General features: G+C 42.7%; 1 protein-coding gene and 1 long non-coding RNA gene across 13 annotated transcripts in view; one reads left to right on the forward strand and one right to left on the reverse strand.

The window, feature by feature from the left end:
- The window catches only part of ATXN7L1 (ataxin 7 like 1), a 218,557-nt gene extending 211,091 nt beyond the window's left edge, over positions 1 to 7,466 (reverse strand). For 11 of the 12 annotated variants that reach the window (XR_012508265.1, XR_012508264.1, XR_012508263.1 and 8 more), the window contains exons 1-2: positions 7,246 to 7,466; positions 6,663 to 6,731 (exon numbers count right to left, since the gene is read on the reverse strand). Coding sequence is in view for 9 of the 12 variants with exons in the window: in XM_074367643.1 (XP_074223744.1) it covers positions 6,663 to 6,731; positions 7,246 to 7,426 (250 nt within the window). In the remaining 3 variants the exon portion in view is untranslated. The remainder of the gene's footprint in view (positions 1 to 6,662; positions 6,732 to 7,245) is intronic. The other variant, XM_074367642.1, reaches the window with a different exon arrangement.
- A 156-nt stretch (positions 7,467 to 7,622) lies between these two features.
- On the forward strand, positions 7,623 to 20,494 carry LOC123614513 (uncharacterized). Its single transcript, XR_006721922.2, has 2 exons — positions 7,623 to 8,130; positions 17,263 to 20,494. It is a non-coding gene; the product is annotated as an uncharacterized LOC123614513 (long non-coding RNA).
- Positions 20,495 to 21,408: the final 914 nt, after the last annotated feature.

Here is a 21,408-nt window from a genome sequence, read left to right on the forward strand (position 1 = left end):
AGTAGCAGAATTCTGCTGAGTCTATTTTCTTGTGTTCTTACCTTTCTAGCCTCATTTTATACTAGTGACTCTCTGTCAGGGTGATTTGGCCCCCGACCCCTCTCTGAGGACCTTTGGCAACGTCTGGAGACATTTCTGGTTTTTTCAACTCAGGGGAAGAGAAGGTGCCGCTCGAATCTAGTGGATAGAGGCCAGGGATGCTGCCAAACATCCTAGGACACCCAGGACTCCATCCCACACCACAAAGAAGTAATGCCACAGCTGAGAAACTTTAGACCACTCTTAGTGACAGACCTTTTAGTTTCTAGAACATTCTATATTCTCTCACACTTTGAGCCTTCACATACTTTGTTTCCTTTAACTCCTCCCCACCCAGCCCTGCACATGAATAACTTCCAGTCATTCATCCTCCAGGTTTTAGCATAAATGAAATTTCTTCACTGAGCCCCTAACCTAAATTTGGCCCCCCTGCTGTGCCTTCCAACAGTACCCCAATTTCCCCCTTCAAGCACTCACCACAGGCCCGTGACTTTTCTAATATCTGCCTTCTCTGCTCAGATGGGAGCGCCAGGGGGCAGGAGCTGTGCTTTTTCATTGCTGTCCCCCCAGGCCCAGCCCAGTGCCCGCCCACTGGCACCCAGTCTCAAATGCAAGATGGAGGCCAAGAAAGCAGGAGAGGTTATTAAAAAGTAAGCAAGACATCCAGGGGCTTGAACTATCCTCCCACTATGCACCAAAAAGAGAATGTGGCAGCTCCTTATGAACTGATGTGGACTGCTCTCTAAGATAAATGGAAATGGCAAGATGGTAGGCCATACTTAGGGGGTGCTATCATCCGTGTGGGAAAAGCTATATACGTATCTACTTGGATGCACACAAGACTATCTTGGGAAGAACACACAAGCAATGGGGACAAGGGTGGGAGGGAGAATTTCTTTTCACTGCATACCCTTCTCAATTTTGTAACGTGAACATTATTCTGTTAAAAAAGAAGCATTTAAATGAGGGGGGTGGGGAGAGAGAGTAACAATCTACATCTTCCGGAGACAAAAGCATCATTCCTGTAGACTGACACAGGACAAGAACCCAGCACAGGGTAACAGTGCCGAGAAGGGAATATCACACACAGGGTTTCAAAGCCTGCCCCTCCCCGCCCAACTTCCTGCTTTGGGAGGAGCCAGAGCCACATTTTCTCCCCATGAGACCCCAGACACATGAAATGCTTGTATGTGTAAAGAGGTACTCATTTTAGAGGCTTTGTATTTTCAAAACTAGATGGGGCTGGAAATGCCCTCTCTCAGCTTTGCTGTCTTGGTCACACCGCTCCCCCTTCTCTGTCGGCTGGAAGCAACTGTGAAGCTGACTCATTCTCCAAGCCCTTCTCCTCCTCTTCCTTTTCATCTTTTGTCCCTACCACCTTGAGGCCACTCTGTCTCCCCTGTCCTTTCATCCCAAGCGCTGGACAAGAGAAGGGAGAAGATAATGAAACGCCAAAGTGAACAAATGTTGCCGCTTATGAGTAAAAGGAGAGGATGGTGGGCTTCGTGGAGAAAGAAGTTGAAATTAATGGCGAAAATGAGGTTTATCGGTGTAACCTGTGGACTTGGTGTCTTCCAATCTCCTATTAGCATAGATAACAGAGTTGTCTGTATAATGATAAAGGAGAGCCGTCCACTGGTTCCCATAAATCTCCACCACTTGTCTCTGGCTGCCCTTGCTTGGCTTCTAAGAACGTTTCGTTCTTACTAGGTCGGCTGCCATCTTTTCTCCCATTTGCCCCCATCCAGCCATAACTGCAAGACTCCTAAACCTGAACTGAACACGTTGCCACGTTCCCTGCTTCCTCCTGTGTTCCAGCCTGACTCCACCAGCATTTCAGGAGAACAGCAAACTCTTAGCATTTCAGGAGTCACAGCAAGATCTTACTGGCCCCAGAACACTTCTCAAATTGGAAGCACTCCACAAGTTTACCTACATCAAATCAAAACACCTAGGAACACTGAAACACAGACAAACGCCTGAAGTAACTCGGGTAGGCTTCCAAAAGACCCAATCGATGGTCTGTTAAGAACTTTCTGTTCTCACTGATCAGATAAAACAACGCATCGATTATTTTAGAAATTATTTTTCAGACCTCCCAGTTCTCAGAAAGAACTTTGTAAACCCATCAGCCATAAGCCCCAAACTGCCAAAGTATTTTTCCCTAGCTCTTGATAAAACTTATCCATGACTGCAATTTAAAGGCACTCCATTAAAAATATGGATAGAAACCCGTTTTTAGAAAATCATTAGCTTTATAAAATTATGATAACATGGTTTACTCTAAAAATGAAATTTCTGACTGAGTATGTCTTTTCTGTTCATCACTGATTAGTTAAAAATCCTAGTTAATTATAATAAATTTTCTAGAACTAGCTTCATTAATTCATGATGATGATAATCACAATAAGATTTAAAAAACCAATAAAGGTACATAATCATTAAGCGCTTACTATGTGCTAAGCCCTTTCGTATTATCTCAGTTAATCCTCACAACAACCCTGTTATTATCTCCTTATATAGTTCAGGACACTTATGAGCCATGTGCACCTGGTCCTTATTTATGAATTGACATTCTTAAGAAAAAAGTTCAGGTGAGGCAATTAGAATAAGGAGGCATCGTTCTAAATCACAGAGCTTTCCCCCAATTAGCTTGAAAAAAGCCTGCAGATAAATCTTTGAAGCTAGAGAGAGAAGATTATTTTAAAAGGTTAGCTAGATGAATGGCCTTCCTTGGAATTCTCTATTGTAACTGCAGTTCACATCTTATTTTAGAATAATCAGGTTTCTGAGACCCCTCCTCTTAGGAAATCTCAGTGCCTGAGAGGTCCAGGCTGACTGAGGTCAACCCCCACTCCACTACCGGGAACACATCACCCTGGGTTTTGGACTAAGACCCTCCATTTTTCCAGAGGCCTAAAGGCCATATACCAGTCACAAACTATTTGTAGCAGAATATGCTGCTGTATGAGATGCAGTGATTTTTGCCATCAAGAGATTATACAAGGAGAAAACAAACCCAGTATGTAGTAAAGATATTTTTAATGTGAGAGCTTGCCTTTTTTTTTTTTTAAAGTTTCCTCAAAAAGAGCCTGTCTAAATGACTGTATCTCAAAATGTAGGTACATTCAATAGAGAAACTTAAGTTCAGAGGTCTCCAAGGGACCTCAGGAGATGTTTAATCCACCCCCTTACTTTACAAGCAAGAGAACAGGCCCAGACAAGGGAAGTGATGTTCCCAAGGTCATACACAGGAATTTAGGGAGCAGACTCAAAGCCTTTCCACTGCTGCAGGCCAACCACGTCCAAGCATGGAATTAACAACACCTCTGAACCCAGGTAATGATCTGCCAGGGTTCAAAAGTATTTGCCAAATTCCTTTTAACCATAATTTTAGCTAACTTTGGATGAAATAATAAAATGGATGTGATGACTTTATTACAGAAATTTCAAAGTATTCAGTTAATATTCCATATTGGTATAGGTGGAGAACTGAAGTAGAAAAAGGTAAAAAGACTGGAGAAGGAAATTTATTACAGATTATTCAAAAGTCTGCAAGACTTTCCTGTATTTTCTGAAACTGTGGCCAGATGAAGGCAGAAGGCAAAATGATTCTTTTTTCACTTTTCCAGTCTAACTTTTCTTCTCTGAGCTTAGTCCATAAAAAAAAATCATATCACAATGTTCATAGCAGCATTCTTCACTATAGTCAAAAGGTATAAATGAATCAAATGGCTATCAAAAGATGGATAGAGGGGGAGGGTATAGCTCAAGTGGTAGAGTGCATGCTTAGTATGCATGAGGTCCTGGGTTCAATCCCCAGTACTTCCTCTAAGAATAAATAAATAAGTAAACCTAATTATCTCCCCCCTAACAACAACAACAAAAAAGATGGATAGATAAACAAAATATGGTATATACACACAATGGAATATTATTCAGCCATAAAAAGGAATGATATTCTGATACATGCTTCAACATGGATGAACCATGAAAACATTATGCTAAGCAAAAGAAGTCAGAACAAAAGGACAAATATTGCAAATATATAGTATCTAGAATAGGCAACTTCATAAAGACAGAAAATAGAATGGCTGTTACCCATGCTCAGCACTGGGAGAAGGGGAATGAGAAATTAGTGTATAATGGGGACAGAGTTTCTGGTTGGGATGAAGAAAAAGTTCAGAAAATGGACAGGGCTGATGGTTGTACAATACTGTGAACATACTTAGTATCAGTGAATTGCATACTTTAAAATGGTTAACATGGTAACACTTTGTTATGTTTATTTTACCACAATAAAAAAAAATCAAAATCTGAATCATATACCTTCATTTCTTAATTGGAATTCCTAAGTTTTATTCGTTCACTGCTATTAAAGCACAAATCTTTTCTAAAGACCTGCTTACTACCGATGATATCAGGTCAATCTACGTATATTCACACATATGGAGAAACACAATCACACCCAGGCCATGCTGAGTCCTGCAGAGACCCATCCAGACATATGTATCCATCCTGAGATATCCCACATGACGACTCCAACAAGAAGGCCAATGGCAAGACTAAAGCAAGCAGTATTTCTGGGGATCCTGGCAACCAAACGCCCTGACATGGAGTTTCAGCTCAACCCTTAAACTCACTATAGAGAGGAGATATGTATTTAGCACATGTATACTCTATCCATAAAGAAAACTGTATGCACCTACCAGGAAGACCTTCAGGAATTGCTAACCCAGGTCTGCTCCACCAGGCCCACAAACAAACAGATTTCAGCCCATACATGGCTATTTGGTGAACTCAGCAACTGCAGGTTTTACTGAACAGTGGGGGTCCTTAATGTAAATGTATATAATTAAGAGCTAAATCTTTGTACCTTTATAGGACAAAGGATATAATAAGTAGGATGTACCACTTGTGACTTCTGAGGAAAGGAGAGGTTTGCATTTTTTTCCTTAAAAGAAATTTATTTCTCATGAGGCAAAAAGACTCTGAGAATCAGAGTCTTTTGAAATAGAAGCTGGGAGGAGGATGTGGGATTTGGGTTTGGTGTGCTACAGACATCTTCTATCAATCAGGCCTGAGAGGTGCCAATTCTGGGCCAGACCATGACCTTTATTCAACTTTAAAGGTTTTCACAACCTCGTCTTCTTTCGTGGAAACCTTTTCACTGCTAGTGGTCTGAGAACTGAGTCCCATAAGCCTCTAAAGATCTCAAGAGTTTGTGAAGACAATCTCTAGCGACACTTTCCAATGCCAGCATGCATAGACATCTAGCACAAATAAGCTGCCACTGGTAACAACTCCACTTGACACCATCCCCTTGTGCATCCTAAAGACACATGTCAAGATCACATGAAGATATTTAGAGGCAAACATCTTTAGAATAAGCTTTCGTTCCCAATCAAAGTGCTTAATTAGCAGAAACCACGATAGAGAGCCGTCCTTGAATATGCATGCATTTCAACCTCCATGTCATTTTTTCTGAAGCACAAGTTTTCCTCTCACTGGATGGTCAGGATATGATGGGGCATAGAAAACCAACTGTCTGAGGTGTCAAGCCACAAAATGAATTCCATTTTTTCAAGCAGGATTCCGCTGCCTTGCTGGGGTACATCCCAGTTCTCCAGCGAGACCATTCCTTGGGATCTAACGGCCTTTTCTCCATTCATTTTCGAGGAGCCTGGCTCCTATGGCCTAGTTATGGATGAACTCTTGCAACACTTCCCGCCAACATTCTCTGCCCCGGCACCTCCGCCCACCACAATTTCAGCCAACCACGTTTACAAGACATCGGTCAGTAAATCACAATTCAAAAGAACCCATCTATCTGTTCAGCAGCAAGTGGCCTCTGGAGTTGCTCCATGTGAAGCCCCTAGGCCAGGGTTACATATGGCAGGCTTGCAAAGGCGAACAGGATATGATTTATTTATGATGACCATGTGGGTTTGATGCCCAGTTCCAGCATGCTGTGGCTTCACTTGCCTGCCTCAGCCTGGGATGACCTATCTAGTCACTGTGTCCCATTTCGGGTACTATATTTCCAGGCTGGGGAAACAGAGACGGGTGACCGGCTGGGGGTACTGCAAACACAGACACCCCTAACCCTGCTCCCCACATAATAATCTGTGACCAAACACAAAGTGGGTCAAGTGGAACTTGCTGCAAAGGTTTGCCATGTACCATGATTTTCTGTGGAGAGTGGAGAAGTAGCTGCTGGAATGACTGATCATGTGTGGTTCCTTGAACTGTTGTGTATTCACCCACAAGGAAGCCTGGGATGCTTGTGGAGGAAGCCCTGCACCTCATTTCAGAGATTTTGGCTCCCCATCATTTAGCAATAACGCTCCAAAGGCCAATGGCAGATCTGCATCAGAAGGTCCAAACGTGGACTCCAGCTGAAGTGCAGGAAACTTCTGCCTTCAACAGCCTCCCCCCATCTACCCCCCAGTTGTATTTATACTTTGAGAGAAGTTAACGTGAAGCAGTAGTCACCTGGGCGTGCTCAATTTTTGACAAGCCTTAGTCACTCTGTACCCAGCAGAACAATTCACATTATAGTCGAAATCCTGTGAAGATTCTGCCACACATGCTAACACTAAAATGCCAGTAGCTCCACTTACCTTCTTTATTAAGCCTCATAACCTCCCTGCTTTTTCCACCCTCTTTTCCAGCCTCTTCTAAATCTACATCTGCAGATGAAAAAGAAAAGGAAAAAAGAAAATAAGGAAAAAAAGAGAAAAAGGAGGGGGGGAAGCCAAAGTCAAGGGGGGGGGGGAGGGAGAGTGTTTATTTGCAAACAGATCGATATAAATACTGGATATGAAAATCTTTCAAAAATTGACAATGCAACATTTTCTCCCAAGTCCGGATTTCCATCTACCTGGCCCAGATAGGTACCAAAAAAAACTATGCAAGCAGCAACAGAGTAGCCTTTTAAACGGATACACCGTGGGGCTGTGAAAGCCCACCCCGCGGGCTGCCACGGGGAGCGGGCACAGACAGACAGACAGACAGCTCTGGCAGCAGGGCCTCTCTCTGTGCATTGATGATCTGTCTCTGTGTGTATTTATTTAGAGAGAGGGAGAAGCATGGAGGACACCGGGGGCCACTCTCTCTCTCACACACACACTTTTTCCCAGTGGCTCTAGGTGAATGGAAAGGTTACAGGATAATAAAAGGAGGAGGAGGCGGTGGGGTTCTTACTGTCGGAGCAGTGTAATTTGGCGGCGTCGATCCAGGAGGACCAGGGTTTGCCCAGAAACGCCTCCGGACTGGGCACTTTGCGATCCAGTGTCGCCATTGCTCTTCCTTCTTGTTGCTTTTTCCCTGTTCCTTCGGCAGCAGCAGCCGAGAGACACGGGATTCGAGAACGCTCCGACGTCATCTTCGGAACGTTCCGACATTGAGTGTTCTGAAAAGGGGGAGGGAGGGAGGGATGGGAGGAGGGAGGAGGGAGGAGGAGGAGGGGAGAGAGAGGAGGAGGAGTCGGCGCTCGGCTCCCGGCCCGACTCGGCTCGTCTCTCGGCGTCCGCGGCCGCCAGAGGCAGCAGAGAGGCGCCCCGAGGCCCGCACCCGCGCCGCCAGGGGAGGGGCCGCGTGCCCGGGACCGGAGGCTGCAGCGTGCCGGCCGCTGGGATGCTGCGGCGCCGCCGCCGCCGCCACTGCCGGCCTCTCCGCTGCCGCGAGCGGGGATCGGAGGGGCCGGGCGTGCGGGCGGGGGTCGGGGATGACTTGGGAGCGGCGCTACCTGGGGACTGTGGTAAGGGTGGTCTTCCCATCAGAGTTGCGCTAGAGGACGGAAAGTTTTTGCCTGCTCCCTTCCAGCGCGTCCCTCCCTCGCCAGTCCCGGTCGCCCACGGTGAGGCGCCCCCGCGGGGATCTCCCTGCTTAGTTGGGGAGGAGCCGAGCAGCCCACCTCCTCCGATGACCGCCCCAAACCAGGGAGGGGACCCTGGTGACCTCTCCTCCCAGCCACCACTCCCTACACCCTTTCTTCTCTTTCACGGTGGACCTTGGGCTGTAGAGGATTCTGCGGATGCCTTTGGGAGCTGAAACCAATGGGTAGATGGAAGTGGTTCTAAAAAGCAGGTGAGTTTGGGGCGAGAGGAGTTGCCCTATCATCTCCGGGTGCTGGGCATTCCAAGCTCAAAACTCAGGGCCGCGGTTCCCCCAGATTCTCCGCACGATGCGTGTCTCTGGCTCTCAGGGAACCACTGCGTAGACTTTGCTCCAAGATCACGATAGTGGGGAGCGGATTCACCCACTCTCAGAAGATAGTGCTAGTGGGGCCAAGCCCCTGGAGCAGCTTCCAGCGCTCCACACTGTGCGGTAAGAGTGGCCCGGATTAGCGCAGGCAACCCATGGCCAGGAATCTGATTCTTGGGAGAATTCACCTCAGGTTTAACTGCTCTGGCCAGCTGGAAAGGAAGCGTTAGATTTTCTCTGGATTTTGGACGCTTGATGCTTTGAGATCCCCCCCACCCAGGGGGTTGCAGCAAAGGCTTAAAAGGTCATCTGATATCTCTCTCTTAAAAAAAAAATCCTTTTGTTTACTAGGAATTACCTAACATATATGGACACTAACCTCCAATCCATATCTTTTCCTCATTTCCGCCAGCACCCTTTTAGTTCTCGCAACTTCTGTTTCTGCCCCATGGCTGCAGCACATGGATTTGGAGTTGTTCTGTACTGACTGAATTCTGCCCTGGCTGTGCCACCTAACGGCCCTGCACCTAGCGTCCTGTACCTCAAAGTCAGAGTTAGGATGGGTGATGAAGGAGGAGCTCTGGATTGGTCTTCAGATACTATGTTTGTGTGAACGGGCTTGGTCAGACCCAGATAAATTTCATTTGCCTTTGCTCTCTTTGGAACGGTTCCTACATAGGAACCATTAAAAGGCTGAGGTGCCACTGAGTGGAGAATTCTCATTTTAAGGATTGGTGGTGTTAGCAAATATTTATTTCTTGTTGACCTCTTATATGCCAGACACAGTGCTTGACATTTCCACCCAATCATCCATCCATTCCATCCATCCATCTGTCTTTTCAACAAATATTGCCTGTCATGGACTAGCCGTCCTCAGCAGAGAAAGACAAATGAGACCTAGCCCAGCTCTCGCAGAGATGCAGTCTGGTGGTCTCTGAGGAAGAAGGAAGGTGTGAAACTTAACCAGCTCCTTGGAAAAGACAACAGGTACCCAGTGACTGGCCTGGACCATGAATGGTACACTCTCTCAGAGCTGTGCCTGTCCATGGGAGGAGCTGAAATCTAGTTTGGAGTAATCAGAAAATGTGTCACAGAGAAGATAGGATCTGTTCCACATCTTGGAAATGGGGGAGGATTGATAATGGTAAGGTGAAGACTGGCCTTGCAAAGGGAAGGGGGAGTAATTGTGTTAGCAGAGGCTTTAAGCTGAGCATGAATGAGGTGTGTTTGGGTGTTAAGTGTGGTTTACCTGGGATAGTGGTTATTATTTGGGGTTTGGGAGCGATGAGTTTCTGTAGTCAGGCCTGGGTCAAATTATGGCCGGCATGGAATGGCAGCCTAAAGAGTTTGGGTTTTGTTTGACAATGAGGAGCCACTAGTGGGCTTTCTGCGGTAAAAAGGATAAGTAGAAAGCATGATTTAGAGAGATTACTCTGGCCTTGGCGTCCAGGATGTATTGGACTATGGAAGCTGGTAAGAAAAGTAGTGCTGCCCTATTCCTGGTGTGAAAAAATGAGGCCCTGAACTTTGGTGGTCCCATGGAGGTGGAGAAGAGGAGACAAACATGAGAGACACTGGCGAAAGTGCCTCACTGGAGAGTATGTTGTATGGCTGGGTTTGGGGGAAGGAAAGAAGAGAGAGAGCTCAAAGGTAGACGTAATTAGATTCTGTACTTAGAACATTTCCCCTTTTCATTAACATTTGTCATTTTAAGTTGTTAAGTTTTGAGGTAACTTGTTACATAGCAATACATAACCAATACAGAATGGTTTGGGTGGAAAGTGATGGAATAACAAAAAAACCTTACTATATTAAACAGAAAAAGTCTGAGCAGCGTTCCCTTGTTCCCCATTTGAGCCTCTTGTGAATTGTGTATCATCCTCGAAATTTGTTGGCAGCTTTATGGGACTGGTTTACACTAGTATCTCCCACACGCTCAGTTTTGTAACTTATCTTTATCCTTTGGGTACTTGAGTTTTTGCTACTTAAACTCAATCACCTGAAGCATTGTGCTGTACACCAGAAATTGACACAACATTGTAAACTGACTATGCTTCAATAATATATATATATATATATATATATATATATATATATATATATATATATATATATATATAATTCAGTCACTACTTTATAGAGAGTTCGCCAACAACAAGGTCATGATGTAACTATTGGAAAAAAGTCTTTACTGACAGTGATGCCACAAAACTGGTGGCTGTTCCCATCCTACCTTCCTCGACGTATGTGGAGGGTACAGTGATGAAGGGACTCAAGCCCAAGGGCTGGGAGCCAGTGACTTGAGCTTCTAGAAAGTTCTGTCTCCCCTCCTGGGAGCCACTTTAAGCCACCCCCCCCCCAAATATCAAAGCTTGTTTATCATCGGAAAAGTCAGTGCACCTAACACACAGAAGAAACAAAGCCACAGTTCACTATTTTAACATGGGTTTACTCCCCTAGCTGCATTTCTCAAGTTGAAGTTATTTCTGCACGCACCCTGAAGATAGTATGACGGCCCAAATAGTATTCCTTTCTAGCTGGGAGGATTTTAGTTTGCAACCTAGTAGAGTATGGGCTGGAATCTAAAAGTGATTTGGCATCTCTACAAAATAAGACTTTGGATAACATTTTATGTTTAATAATCAGAACGTGTATGCATGATTGCAGTTAGAGTTATAGGGTATAATTGTAGTTTCTACTCAAAGCCTGCCACAGTTTCTCCAACTTATAGAGATAATACCATCTTTGTGAAACTATAACCCACCTATGACTTCGTAACTATGGATAACATGGCTGTCAATTAAATTACACCGCTGGGAGCCAGAGAATGAAGAAAACGTTGCTCATTCAACTACTGGACTTTTATACTTGACTTTAGATGGAAATTGAAGTCAGTTGGGAGTCATATTTGGGTCAACATGGTGCATATATATTATTATTTACATGTCTCTACTTATATATCAACTATGTATATGGGAAATTTATTGTGGGCTTGAATTCTTTTTGATAGCAAATAGTCTTAAATATTCTTAGTGACAACAAGAATCTTATACATCCCTAATAGGAACAAACTGACCTGCAAAACAGTAATTTAAAGCATGTTAGTATAATGTCTGTGTGATAAAACTGTCTAACAAAGGCGTAACACCTTCTTCCCACATGATTGATGTCTAGGAAAATAAAAGGGGTGTAAATATTTTTTTATTGTTTTATTATCTTTCTTAGAAAAATGACAGTTGTTGGTTTAATTAAAAAGGAGACTCTCCCATAGACCAAATAAAGAAATCAGTTCAATGGAGTTGACAATGGAAAATACCTATTTAATTTGACTACCACCTGGTTCTGTGGAAATGCGCATCAAATATGGAGCCTGCATTCGCTTAGTCTGATTCATGTGCTGTTTCACCACATTACTGAGAATAGGAGAAGAGGCAATATTAGCTCTCTCATTTGAGGATATTACACTCCTGCTGGGGTCAAGGCGCTGTGTGTGCATCCTACTTCCTACGTAGTCTGTTGTTGGGAGTTACCTGGAGGCGACGAGGAGAAAATGACATGTTCCATTAAAATGAGGCATCCCTGGAATTGTTTGATGTTCTTTGCCTTAATTGAATCCATCTATCCCATCTGCCACTCTTCTCTCTAAATTTATTTCCCTAACCCACTCTCTCTGAGAATTGTAATTTAGGGGGAAATTTGTTACATACGTTGTTACCTTTTATAAAAGCTCCCTGCATCTGGAGGGCAGGTGTGCTGTCTCCCTCGACTTGTTAGATAAGGTTGCCCGCCTCTTCCCCTCCCCCTCCTCTCCTGTTGCTGGATCAAACAGGACGGGGATCAAAGACCCCAGTAGCAACAGGAGTAGAAAAGAAAATAGGAATTCCAGGCTCTTGGTTATTGGTTTCCATATAAGGTCCTAGCCATGTGCCAGATCTGAATAAATACGGACTCTGTTCATAAACATCACTACAAAAACCTGAAATTTGCATTCTGACTAGGGCAGAAAAGCCAACACTGGAGTATGTTACCTAGAGGTAGAGCTGCCTTGAAACCCCCAGCAGATTCATCTGTGACTGATCACTTGGGGCTCCCTGGACCAGCTCTGATGCTGCAGGTTGAGGAGACCTCTGCTCCCCGGTATGTTGTAGAGCCAGCCCCATCCCTAACCACTGATCTGTCTCAGGGGTAAGGCAGAAGAAAAGATAGCTTCTCTTTAGTATTGTTGTAGAAATCATTTGAGCCCTTAACCTAAATTTAAGTAAATACATTTAACATTACTGTACACACATTAATTGGAGCAAAGCCTGCCCACCCTTCCGAACTCATCAGTGTTGTGGTTGGGGAGGCAGTGCTGGGGAGGCCAGAGCACAGGCTTAAGATTGGCAGGCGTGAATTAGAATTGCGCTTGAGTCATTTGCTTGAGAATCTTTGTTAATCCAGCTAACCCTCAGTTTCCTCATCTGTTAAATGGGTACTAAGATTCTTCTCTTCAGATCGTTGCAAGGATTAAGAGAGATTCCTGGTACTGAGCCTTCAGCATAGGCCTGGCACGCAGTGGACAATTGTAAATGTTCACTATGATTATGACTTTAGTTGCAATGCATCATGCCATGCAGTTACAACAGCTGTCAGTCAGAAACAGGCCGAACCTCTGATTCTGTGTTTGTTTCTGATTATGTCCTTCTCCTTCGAAAGGGAACGAAAGCTCTTCTCTTTCTTTTGTATGGGACTGCTGCCCTGCTGCCCTGCATCAATTGGTGGAGACCTCTGTCTGAAACTTCTTCTGCCTGAAACTCCATCCTGACTTCAGGGCAGGGTAAATATCCCTTTGTCCTGGGAAGACCCTGTAAGACCCTTTTGTTATGCAAAAGAACTGCCAAATCCCCAGTGAGTGGAGACGAAATAGTCTTTGCATGACAATGTAAATAGTTGTCTTAATAGTAAATTGACTGGTGTCTATGATTAATTTTTTTCTGAGAAAAATTTATTTTCTTTTGTAAAAGAAACTTAGTACTGAATTCTAAAAATCATGTATAAATGCGTTCTCATGAGATAGTAAAACAGTAGAGATAAGGGGGAAATTCCCTTGGAATATCCCCTTCCAACTGGTCACCGCCCTGGCCCCAGATCTGAAGACGTTTTTTTCATACCATTTTCCATACATTTACCACCTGTATAGATTTATCATTACAGGTGTAGATGATATTGCTGGGTATTCATTCTTTTCTATTTTTTAAATAACATGAATAGCATCATCCTGCAGAGATACATACATATATATGTATATGTGTATATATGTGTGTGTATATGTATTACATATAGTGTGTGTGTGTGTGTGTGTGTATGTGTGATATATATATATATATATATATATATATATATTTTTTTTTTTTTATCCCTGGTTGAGAAAAAAGCCTTGCATGAGCATAAATAAGACTGACAGATGCAACAGACCATTTTGCAGCTATTTTTCTGCAACTTTCCTTTTTCACACATACTATTACGTGTCATTACATATGGAAACACCTCATTCTTTTAAACTGTTCCCTAATATTCCATAAAATGTTCCAGAGTCTATTTATCTATTATCTTATTGATTGACATTCAGGTTTCTGGTTTTACAAAAATAGGGTGATCAACATCTTTATTTTTATATATGCTTTCTGAGCACATAAGGGAGTATTTCTCCCTGAAAGTAGAATTGCTGGGTATGTACATGTTAAATTTTAATAGTTCTGCCAAATTGTCTTCTTAAGTAGCTGACTACTTTATACTCCCACTAACAGCAGAGGAATGCACCCATTTCCTCACGCCCTAATTAACACTCCACATTTTCAAGCATCTTAATTTTTGCCAATGTTATGATAAAAGTAGCTTGTTTAATTGCATTTCCCTCATTTCTGGTATGTTTTTGAGCATACGTGCTTATTATGTTCATTGTATTTTCACGCTGTAAATTGCTGTTAGTATCTTCTAATGATTTGTTATTGGTATTTTTTTTTAAGATCTTTTTATTGATTTGTAGGAATTCTCTATACATTCAAGATTTATGTCTTTTGTCTGTTTGAAAATAGTATAATTTTCAAGCTTCTTGATTTTCTTCTTTTAACCTTGTTTATGGCATCTTTTCTCTATACCTTTTTTTTTAATTTTTCATTTGAATGTAGTCAGATGTATCAGGCTTTTCCTTGAGGCCTTTTATTTTTTGTGTCTTGCTTAAGAAGACCTTCTCCAAGGTCATAAAATATTTTCGTGGGGTTTTTTTTTTAATGCTTAATAGGTTTTTGTTTTTACATTTAGATCTCAGACATTTTTAGCTAATGATACTAAATTAAAAATTAATTTTTGATCTTTTTCCAAACAGTTACCAATTTTCCCAGGCATATATTGAATAGTTTATCCCTTCTATAAAGATCCATCATGTATTTACCTCCCAAATACATGGGTTCATTTTTGAGCTCTTTTTTTTTAAATTGAAGTACAGTTGATTTACAATGTTGTGTTAGTTTCTGGTGAACAGCATAGTGATTCAGTTATATATAGACATATATATTCTTTCACATTCACTTTCATTATAGGCTATTACAAGATACTGAATACAGTTCCCTGTGCTATACAGTAGGACCTTGTTGTTTATCCATTTTATATATGGTAGTTAGTATTTGCTAATCCCAAACTCCTAATTTATCCCTCTCCGCCTATATCCCCTTTGGTAACCATAAATTTGTTTTCTGTGTCTATGAGTCTATTTCTGTTTTGTAAATAAGTTCATTTGTATCTCTTTTTTAGATTCCACACATAAGTGATGTCGTATGATATTTATCTTTATCCATCTGACTTACTTCACTTAATACGATAATCTCTAGGTCCATCCATGTTGCTGCAAATGGCATTATTTCATTCTTTTTTATGGCTGAGTAGTATTCCACTGTGTGTGTGTGTGTGTGTGTCTGTGTGTGTGTGTGTGTCTGTGTGTCTGTGTGTCTGTGTGTGTGTGTGTGTGTGTGTATACACCACATTTTCTTTATCCAGGCATCTGTCAATGAACATATAGGTTGCTTCCACGTCTTGGCTATTGTAAATAGTGTTGAGCTCTTTTGTGTTCCAGTGCTTGAATTGTCTTTCCCAGCACCAATTCCTCTTTTAATTACTCTTGTTTTATAATATGTTTTGCTGTCTGTTAGAAAAAAATGTTTTTTCTTCATTATGGATACTCTGTCTTAGTCCTTTTGGGTTGCTGCAACAAAATATCACAGACTGAGTGGCTTTAAAACAGCAGAAATTTATTCCTCACAGTTCTGGAGGTTGAAAATCCAGGATCACAGAGGAGGCAGATTTGATGTCCAGTGAGTGCTTCCTGCTTCATAGATGGCCCCTTCTCACCGTGTCCCCACATGGCAGAAGAGGTGAACTAGTTCTTTGGGGTCTCTTTTATAAAAGCACTTTATAATCCCAATCACGAAGACCCCACCTTCATGACCTAATCACTTCCCAAAGGCCACACCTCCTGTTGCTGTCACCTTTGGGATTAGAACTACAGCAGGAATTTTCAGAGAGGAACACAACCATTCAGACCATAGTACTCTATCTCTTAAAAAAGTATTTTTTTTATTCCTGGGAGGTGCATTATATGTGTGTTGTTCAGCATTTGTCATAAGACATCTCATGATGGAGACTGGGCCAGGTCAAGAAGATCATCAGAGCCTGACTTCACTTCCTGTTCACCGGGTACCACAAAGGGGAACCCAGTGGCTACATCAAGCTTGGACTCTTGGTAAAAGCCTCTGCCAAGGTGATTTTCCAAAGCAGGTATATCAGACTTAAGGAACTGAGTTGCTGAGAGGTTGTCTTTCGAGTGTTCTGAAAAGGCCAACCCCTGTGGGTAGTGGGGGAGACTCTGTGGATGTTCCCATCTGTCAGTCATGCTGGGAGGGGAGTAGGAGCCATGGAAAGTGAAGCCTGGAGGAGAGGGAGGGAGCAGGCCTGAGACAGGCACTGGCCCCCTGCACCTCCCAGAGAGCAGAGGACCAAAGTTCCCCCAGGTGGTGGGAAGACGCAGGTGAGAGCCTCTTGAAGGATGCGAGCTCGCCAGGGAGCGTCCAGAAGGGGAACTGACTGGGATGGCCTAGCTATGACTCTAGAATCCCTCAACCCAGTATCCATCCCATTGTATGGTTTTCTGGGCTGTCATTTCTCTTGCTTCCCTCAAGTTTTCTAATGACCTGGTCATAGGTAGCTGTGCTGTGGGAAATTAAGCAACAGGCTTATACTTATATGAAAGTCAGAGTAGTACAGTTGAAAGCTAGCTAGTAGTACAGCTAGCTTTACTTCATGCCAGTCCTGTGTGGTGCCATCACCATTATTCAAGAGAAGATGGCTGTCCCCAGGCCCCAGGAGGTGGCCAGGTACAAAGTGAGTAGGGAAGAGGGGTTGCCTAGACTACAATGTCTCAGGTCAGCCCCCAGCATCCCCATCTAACACCTTTCCTCCAGCCCTCAAAAGGAGGAAATCCTGGAAATGAGAGGCCGAAGTTTGGGTTATACTTTTATGACAGGAAGTAGAAGCGTAGTGTCTTTAAAGCCATAAAACAATCATTGCAGAGCTAAGCTCAGGTTTGCTTGAAGTCCCCGTTGTTTGGAGGCCAGCTCACTCATAGATTACTGCTTCCCAAAAATGATTCTAAGACTTTAAATTTACATTTCCATACAGGCCAGTGTTTCTCAACCAGGGACGATGATGCTGCCTCCCCCCTCTCTACCCTACCCCACCCCAAGGACATGTGGCAATGTCTGGAGACATTTTTGGTTGTTGTAACAGGGAGTGGAGGGGTTCTAATGGTATCTTGGCATCCAGTGGCAGAGACCAGGGATGTTGGCAAACATTCTATCATGTGATACCCAGCCATCTCCCCAACAATGAAGGTTTATCCATCCCCAAATGACAGTGAGGGGATCCAGAAATCCAGATGTAAGGCGATTAATTTCCAATTTTCTTCTTTTTCTTTTTTGTTTCCAGAGAATGAACACCTAGCCCTCATCAACTACTTTGCCATCGTGGGCTTCTTCCATCACGCCAACACCTGGCGAGGGTGTGGTGGGGCTGTGGGACCCGTCATTGCTACGAGAGAAACCCAAGTCTTTTCACTTTCAACATATGAAGGGCAAATTATGTTATTGGATGAATTGTGTTTGTAGAATCAAGGAAAACATAAGCTCTTTATCTTATGGAAGTAGTTCTCATGCGATAATCAAGTAATGTGCTCATGTCTTATTCTCTGAATCCTTTACAGACCATTGCTTTCCTATTTTAATGGAAAGGTTGATCAGCACTGACAACCATGCTGGATAGCTTTTATTACTTCCAGGTTATAGATGATGAAATTGAGGTGCAGAGAGGATGTAAAATAAAGCACGCCTCCCTCTCACTGAGGTTACCCCTGGCCAGGCTGCTGCATTGGTTGTGCACTGCACAGTTGGGCCACTTTTAAGGGACTACCATTCACATCGCAGACATCGTAGATTTATTGTAACAATTTTCCTGGCAGATGGCACAAAAGTGCCTTGTTATAACAAAATCAGGAATATGAAGACTATCTTCTAACAGGTGGAAATAAAGTTTCTTGAAGAAGCTGCGCCTTTTCCAAAAGCTCACTAAGGTGTTAGATGAACTAGCAGAAGGAAGGGGGTTATTGGTCTCTCTCTGTCTATGTTAACAGCTCAACTGGGAGTTTTACTTTTTGCTTGAACAGGGGTCACCATCCCTTGCTGACCATGTGTGTAACTGTAAAGTACTGTAGAATGATGTGGGTTACAATGAATGCATTTGAGGTGGCAGATTTCCCAAGAAGACTCCTGTGTATGAGAAACACAGTGCTTTGGATGGTAGAAATGAAACGATCTTGGTAACTCAGTTTGGTTGTTCACCTTTCAGCTACAGCTTAAGTCATCCTAAACTTGGCTTGGAGGAAGAGACATTGACACGTCTATCAGTTTAACAAATTTGGCAGCAGGAGGTCCAAAGAGTATCGTCTCAATTATGGATTGACCCACGATTGATTAGCAACCCTGTGCTGCCTAGTTTGTGATCAATGCCAAGTGATGGCAGGTGCTGGACTCTTAGGGAGTGAGGGCAGATGTTGGAGCATTGATCCCCAGGTGAGCTTCCTTGTTGGCCCTGTACAGGGAGAGTCAAAGTACAAGTAAAATATTGTAAGATAGGAGTGATAGTGTTGCATGTGTTGACAGAGCCTGTCCGAGCTTTCATCCTTTGCTCCCAAGGGACCATCTTGAACATGCAGACACTACTCTACGACAGAACTATTCTGTTCTGTCTTTGTTCTGAATCTTCATTGTGCCATTTCACGGTGTTTTAAGGGGGGAAAGACATCACCGGTTGCCTCACTTGAGAAGCCTTTCATTTTTTTACCTATGCAAATACCCTGGCATTCAGAAACTTTGGCTAATTGAATAATTGTCTCTTATAATGCTTTGCAAACACCCAAGGTGGGGTGAGAGGCGGAGTATCTAAAGGAATTACAACCCTCATTTTATGATTAGAATAAGAGAGGTTGATGGACTGATCCTGCCTGGCTATGTGCCAGGTGAGTTGCTGTGTCCACAAGGCGCATACAGTCTTGCTTCAGGGTGATGCATAAGCCATCAATCACTGGAAAACAGACTAGCCTGTGAGGAGGTGCTGATCTGATTTGCAGATAATAGATGCTGTAGGTGTCTGAGCAGGACAGGTTACTGTGGTGGGCAGCGAAGGTGAAGGCATGGGAGAGAGGAGGAATTTGAACTGGGCCGCAAAAGACTGGAAGATATAAATAGCCAGTGGGCAGAAGAGTGATGGATGGGAACAGTGACCATCTTAAGTAAAGCACCTCAGGTCACGTAGTTGGTTTCCTCAAACAAAGCTCTTAGTGGAAAACAGGCAAGACACGTGGGGATTTGGAATCAGAAAGGGTTTCAAACTGCAACATGATGCTTCCAAGATGAAAATCTATAGGGTGAGATAAGATGGGTAATAATACTGTGTGTTCTTAATCAAATGGCATATTTCTTTGAGAAATACTATTTAATCAAGAACAAATTTCTAAAATTAGGACTCTATGGATCTGAATGAGCTAATTAGGTGAGAAACTTGAAATTTTCCAGGCTCTTCAGCCATCTGGCCGGCATGTTGAGAAATTGTACCCAGTTGTACTGATAAGAGGGCAGTCTCTGTGTTTGTGGTTCACCTCTAACATTCTAATAGTGGGTCATCTTCAAAGACAAGTTCAACAGACCTTCCATTCTAAGTAGGCTGATGAAAAGGCTGAGCTTGCCTAGGGAGTCCTGGGTTATGCAAAGTTATTAGTAGCTTCCCCTTTCAGTCTCTAAAGTGTCTTGTTTTGATGATAAATTGTATGGCCACCCTAATTCTAAGTGATCCAGTTTGGACTTTTTTTGCTTACTTTGGGAATCCTCATGGCCAAAAGGATGCTTCCAGCTTAAGGGTATTTGCCAAGAAGTGCATTCTATATTTTTGAAATGGTTGGGTTTTTTTTTCCCCTTGCATATAAAGCAATCTTTGCAAAAAATTCAGATATAATAAGATGAATATCATATAAATAAGATGAATATCATAAACCCACAAATAAGTGTTAATATTTTGATAAAGATGCATATCTCCATCTATTGATCTGTCATATTTACATATTTCAGCTTGCCAATCTCCAAACCAAGCCACTTGTAGGAGCATTCCATATATACGTATCTAGATATGGCTACTATATAAAAGCATATACTTAGGACTATATAATAACATAGTTAAATGGACAGATGTAATCACAGTTTAAAATAATCAATTTTAAAGGCTGCATAGTATTCTAGTGAAAGGTTATTCTGAAATCATATTTAAATCCTCAGTTGGAGGCACTTAGGTTGTTTCCTTTTTATTTATTATTAACAATATTGTAATGAATGTGTTCTGCTGCTAAATGTTTTCACACATTCTTGATTGCTTAGGATGCTTTCTGATATGTGACATTGATAAGTAAAAGGGGATGTGCATTTAAAATTTTTAAATTGTCAAGCTTAGCCACGTGTATGAGAGTTCCCACTCATGGCCTCTTCTGTGCTGTATCTGTTACTCTGTTTCATTTTTTTCAGTCTGACAGTAAAGAATTGCATCTCTTGGTTATTTGAGTTGTAGCTCTGATTGTTGATGATGTGTATTTCTTTTTAATAAATTGCTCGTTTTTCTATTAGAGTGTTTATCTTTCTCTCATCGAAATGTGAAAGCTTTGTATTTTAAACTACATAACCCTTTGTGTTATAAGTTGCAAGATATTTTTCCTAATTTACTATTTGCGTTTTAACTTTATGATAGGTTTATATGTGTGCAGGGGTATTCACACATGTAGATTCAGAAATCTTTACTTTTTGTAGTTGTACTTATCAGTCTTTCCTCTTATGTTCTTATGTACTTCTTTTTAAAGGACTAGGTTTTCAACAAAATTAACTGAGAAATCTGCAGGATTTTATCTGATACTCTCAAACCCCTAGAGCTCCTTGTTTTGAACCTTCCAGTGTAGGCATTGTAGATAGGTCAGAAATTTTTGTTTCCGTTTCCATGGTTCAGTGTATCTCCCAGAAGGGGTTTAGTCACTTTACTAATTTGCAGATAAGTTACTGCAAGTAAGAACTGGTGATACACATTCTTTTCCTTTACTATAAAGCACGTACGCCTCCCTTCATGAAAAGCTGTAATGGGAGTCAGAAAGGAGTAGTTTGTTTAGATTTCTGCTGAGTGAATCACTGTCCCATTGATGTGCTTTATAATTGCACTGATGTGTTCTCAGGAACTGTGGCAGCAACCCAAGATTCTAATACACAGTCAAGGACATGCCACAGGCTGTCATAGCTCCCTCAAAGCAAGCTGCTTTCTGTAGAAAGGTGTCCCTAGGCTTCATGGCAGAGCTACTTTTCTGTGGTAAGGGGAGCACCCCAGCCAAACTAGTTCTAGCTGGGACCATTGTAGGTGAGCTTGTGTCCAGGCTTCCACGTTGGTGGGCTGCACTGAACCCCATGCAAGCCCCCAAGACCCCTTCTTCATCTCTCAAGGTAGACCTGCACCTCCTGCTTTCTCCTTGGCCCTCTCTGTGCATATTTGGCCCTC

This window comes from Camelus bactrianus, chromosome 7 (assembly GCF_048773025.1).
Source record: "Camelus bactrianus isolate YW-2024 breed Bactrian camel chromosome 7, ASM4877302v1, whole genome shotgun sequence".
Taxonomy (NCBI): domain Eukaryota; kingdom Metazoa; phylum Chordata; class Mammalia; order Artiodactyla; family Camelidae; genus Camelus; species Camelus bactrianus.